Source organism: Anneissia japonica, unplaced genomic scaffold, assembly GCF_011630105.1.
Source record: "Anneissia japonica isolate Jap-2015-1 unplaced genomic scaffold, ASM1163010v1 scaffold3782_len1007564_cov172, whole genome shotgun sequence".
NCBI lineage: Eukaryota > Metazoa > Echinodermata > Crinoidea > Comatulida > Comatulidae > Anneissia > Anneissia japonica.
This window is the reverse complement of record NW_022716546.1, coordinates 317,388-322,036: the sequence shown is the minus strand read 5'-3', so window position 1 is coordinate 322,036 and position 4,649 is coordinate 317,388. Positions and strand designations below refer to the sequence as shown.

Sequence of the window (4,649 nt, the reverse complement as noted above, 5' to 3'; positions counted from 1 at the left end):
ATGGGACTTCAAAGGCATCGCGCAAACGTTCTTTACGCGCTGCGGCAACTTTGATCTTGGGTCATTTGCATAGCGCTGCGTGCGCGTAGCTTTGCCGAGTGATCTCCTTCTCAATAATACCTCCATGGCCGGCTGGAGCTTGTTCTAGTCGAGACATCCGCATCTTCAATTTTGAAAATTTACCAAGATTGATTAATATGCATGAAGTTAGCCAATCACGTGATTTACAAAATCAGTCATGCAATTTGATGTGGGAAATTGCACGCATGAATCGTTTGCCCAGGCCCTAATTCGAAAAAAAAGAAATCGAGTATGGGACGCCAATTAAATTAGGTATGGCGCGCACTAAGTGCAATGAAGAGTGAGTAACCTAAAATTAGGGCCTGGAACCCAGGCTAGCTAGCCACATGCGATAGTTCCTGATTTGCACGAATTCCTCTTCTCGCGTTGCGGTCACGTAGAAACAACAAAGATGGCGCCGCCCTCGACCGGGCTCAACTATAACAGTTCTCCAAAGAAAGCAAATTTCCAGTGACATAGGCTTTCTGGAATAGACATTTTGAAATATAATATTTTACCATCAAAATGTACTAAAAACACAAAAGTTCGCATTATATTAGTTATCGAACACACATTTATTCATCAATTAAAATTTACAAAGAAAAAGTAAGATACACCATCATAATAATTACGTTAGAAATTGGTATCAATGGTTTGTCAGTGGGAAAAATGGCGCCCGGTTAAAACCCTTTTTGCAACGATGGCAATGGAATAGTATCACACGGTATCGTGACGTAACACTGTAGTACTCTATACGTTGTTTATGAATACAAATCAAAGTTTCAAAGTCGTTTTAAGAATACAGGCGTCAAAATCAATTCAAAGCACCTAAGCCCCACCATGGCTGGGACTGAGGTAAAAGAAAAATACGATTATGTCGCGTCCAGAAGCCCGGAAATAGCACTCTCATACTTAAAATTTGAATGAAATTTTCTTTTTTTTTTTCTTCAAATTTTGAAAATTCTAAAAAATTTAGGGGGGCCCGGGCCGGCTGGGCCCCGTGAATCCGCCACTCTCTATCTATATTTTATTTAACTGGGACCAGGTAATTGATAAACTATTTGATTGGTCTTTATTTTAATTGTGTTACATTATTTTGTTTTATAGAATTCATAATGAAATCAGCAAAAATTATGTGGAAACTGTGCCTGAGCATGTTAATCATATATTTGGTGTTTAAATATTTCCACATATATGTCACCGAGTCACCAATAGCATATTCAGTACCTGATAAATGCCAAAAGTAATTATTTGTTTAATTTTTTTTGATGGAGCAATTTCACAATGGAAATAATTATTTGTTTTGTACATAAAATTGGACCTAGCTCACACAATACACATATGCATTATTATACTAATCGTCATCACCATTATACCATCATAGTCATTCCTCCCCCTTAACACCATCACCACCATCACCGTATCACCATCATTGTGATCAGTATCATAATTAGCTTTCACCTGAAAGAAAGCTTGTGTTGAGTTGTAAACTAGTCTTTAAATTACTACCGTTTCCAGTGTTTTATGTACTATCATCAGACTAGACTGCTCATCTATTTTACTTTAGTATAAACTGAGTATGCTCTTCATACAAATCCGCAAGCATCAAAAAGAAACCCTAACCAGGGCTCGAACTGAAGTTTCTGCTTTATATCTGGACTTCCTAACATTAAATGTGTCTCACTGTGTTTGTTTTATATAAGGCTCCCGTCATCTATACATGCCAATGATGAAATAACGAATGAACAAAAACAAAATATAAGGTAAGGTGTTGTTCGCGAGACAAAGTAAAGGAACTCAGCTTTTAAGGCTCAAAATTCACAATTTATTTTCACTCAATTTCACAGGTTACAATTTTTTGATACTTCATGTAATGATTCACTAAATTCACTGGTATCGCTATTCACTTAATATTCAACTTTGTGTTGACTCCTCAAATTCTCAATTCTAACTTCACTTGTTAATTCTCTTTAATTCCGCTTGGTTTCTAATTTAATTCCACAATAATCCTCACTTAATTCTTGGTTTAATTCTCGGTTAATTTCGAGTTAGTTCTCGAGTTAATTCTCGTTAGTTCTCATTCATTTGGTTACTGGTTCACATTTTGTTACACATTTGTTACCTCCCATTTTCTAATATTAACCTATCACAGTGAAACTTTTCTCATCAGTGGTATTTAAAATTCTCAGTATATTTGATAATTAATTGACTATTTTTGGGGTTCAACTACCTTTCTTTAACCCCTGGTCATTACCTAACCACACATTAATTTATTGTTTAGAAATGTACATTCTTCCAGTCTAACTGGTGCCACTATTCTAAGTTTCACTTTAATCTTAACCACGTATTCCCCATGGAATCTTCCCATTTCCTCCTTTAATGGTTTACTTAATTTTTGTTTATATATTTCTCTTAATTATAAAATTCCTCCTGAACAGTGGTATTACACCAAAACGACTTGTTTGCTTAATTCTTATAGTGAGCATTTCAATATTTGAAAAGGGGCGGATTTAGGGGGGGGGGGCGGCCCGGCCCCGGCCCCCCTTTTGGGAGGTAAAAAAAGAAAAAAAAAAGGGAAAAAAGAGAAAAAGAAAAAAATGATGGCCAAGAATGCCTCAAATGTTATGTTCGGGCGTCTAGAACACAAAAATTTCGCGGGGGCATGCCCCCAGACCCCCTACGGCAGAGTTGTCTCAATCGGCCCAACTTTCGGTCCCCCTTCTGCCCCCCCCCCCTTTTGGACATTTCTGGATCCGCCCCTGATTTGAAAAGATTGAGGTATTTTTTATCACAGATTTTGTCAGACTGTATTCTTAACATTTCAGAAAGTCGGTGAAGGAATGTTTTCCTCATGACATGACGTTCCTTGTATACAACAATAACGTAAGTCCATCAAGTATGAATTTTAAGCAAGGATTTAGCATCACAGAATATATCTCAAGTTTACTTTCTTATACTGGAACTGCAGCAAATAGCATTAGTAAAATGAATTTTGAAAAAATGAACTTGCAGAGAGACTGTGCGATTATTGGCAACGGAGGAATACTAACAGGAAGCAACTGCGGAAAAAATATTAATAAACATGACTTTGTGATCCGCTCGAATCTCGCCCCGATCGAAAACTATGAGGAAGACGTCGGTGTAAAGGCGAACATCACTGTCCTGAACACCTCAATAATAAAACAAGTTACCAATACGATCAATCAGATAAATGGTTCTCAAGGAGATAAATTTCTCAGACGGATCCGATACTTGAATAATTCAATTCTGTGGTATAGTAAAGATACCCGAGTAAAATTCAAAACAAATAATAAATTACTGACTCTCATTAAGCTTCTAAAAGACAAATATAAGCTTGGAATCCGATTTGCTTATAGCTGGAAGAGCGTCGGACCACTGGTACAATGGTGAGTATGGTATAATTTAGATTGTACTACGTCTGCAGAAAATTATATAAAAACCACAACTTTAAATCAATATCAAATGACAAGTAATACTTTACTAAAAATATATTTTTTTTATTTTATTTTTAGTAATATTTTTATTTATAGTAATATTTATTATCTATAACACCACATTAAGATTAATTTAAACATTGAATACAATTTGTGGTAAGAGCTCGATTTCATAACATTTACTCTTTATACTTATCACATGGTCATTTTACCTGTATTAAGCAAATCAACGTCGCATCACATACATTCATACAATGAAACCATCATTATTTTTTTTCCAAATCATTTTCATTCAATAAAAAAATATATATATATACAGAAAAATATATAACTTTCAATGACAACAGACAAACATATAAAATAGTTGAATAAAAGGAAAATAAATGAATAATAAAAAAAAAAAGAAAAGAAAAAAATTCTCTAGGTTAGGCCTACATTCTTAAAATTAGATGAAAACACATAGAAAACAAGACAATCAAAACAAAAACCCAAAAAACCAAAATAAAAAAAAAAAAAAACAAACAAGGGTTCGTGAGCATTGCACAATTCTGGATAGCCCAAATTCACTCATTATTCTGAATGCGTTTCTGTCCAAATCTATCCCATTGGCAGTTTGTTCTTTGACAACCCTATTGAAGCAGCTAGTTTGATCTCATCTGATCGAAAAACTAAGAAAAATTTACCCTATCAAAAATGCATTGAGTTATTCCATATGAATCCAACACACTTTTTTGCCCGACCCCCTTCAAATCGCCCAATATTTTGCGTGTTGGGGGTTCTACCTGAGATAACCCCACAGTGAAATTTTTGGCTCCGCGCCAGCATTTTCTGATGAGTTAGAGCAATTTGAAATTTTCATGAGATTTGGCTAAAAAAAAACTCACTTTCTGACAAACAACTGCTGATATCTCTCTTGAAACTCAACGTATTGGAGGTACCGTTGGATAGAGAAGAAGATTCTCTTTCCAATGATATGCAACTCGATGATGTCCGGACTAGTGAGAATTATATAGGTCAAGTCACGTGACCTTGACCTTTGACCCAAAATATCACAAAAGTATATATCTCGATTTTTGAAAAATTCACACCTCAGTTAGGACACTTAGCCCACATGATGCCCCTAAAGTTTCATTG

General features: G+C 35.3%; 1 protein-coding gene across 2 annotated transcripts in view; it reads left to right on the top strand.

Annotated features, from left to right (window-relative positions):
* LOC117109758 (alpha-2,8-sialyltransferase 8B-like) overlaps nt 1–4,649 on the top strand; it is a 12,089-nt gene that overhangs the window by 3,730 nt on the left and 3,710 nt on the right. The window contains exons 2-4 of one of the 2 annotated variants that reach the window (XM_033252169.1): nt 1,168–1,303; nt 1,764–1,823; nt 2,886–3,467. In XM_033252169.1, coding sequence (XP_033108060.1) covers nt 1,176–1,303; nt 1,764–1,823; nt 2,886–3,467 — 770 coding nt within the window. In that variant the 5' untranslated portion in view covers nt 1,168–1,175. The remainder of the gene's footprint in view (nt 1–1,167; nt 1,304–1,763; nt 1,824–2,885; nt 3,468–4,649) is intronic. The other variant, XM_033252170.1, reaches the window with a different exon arrangement.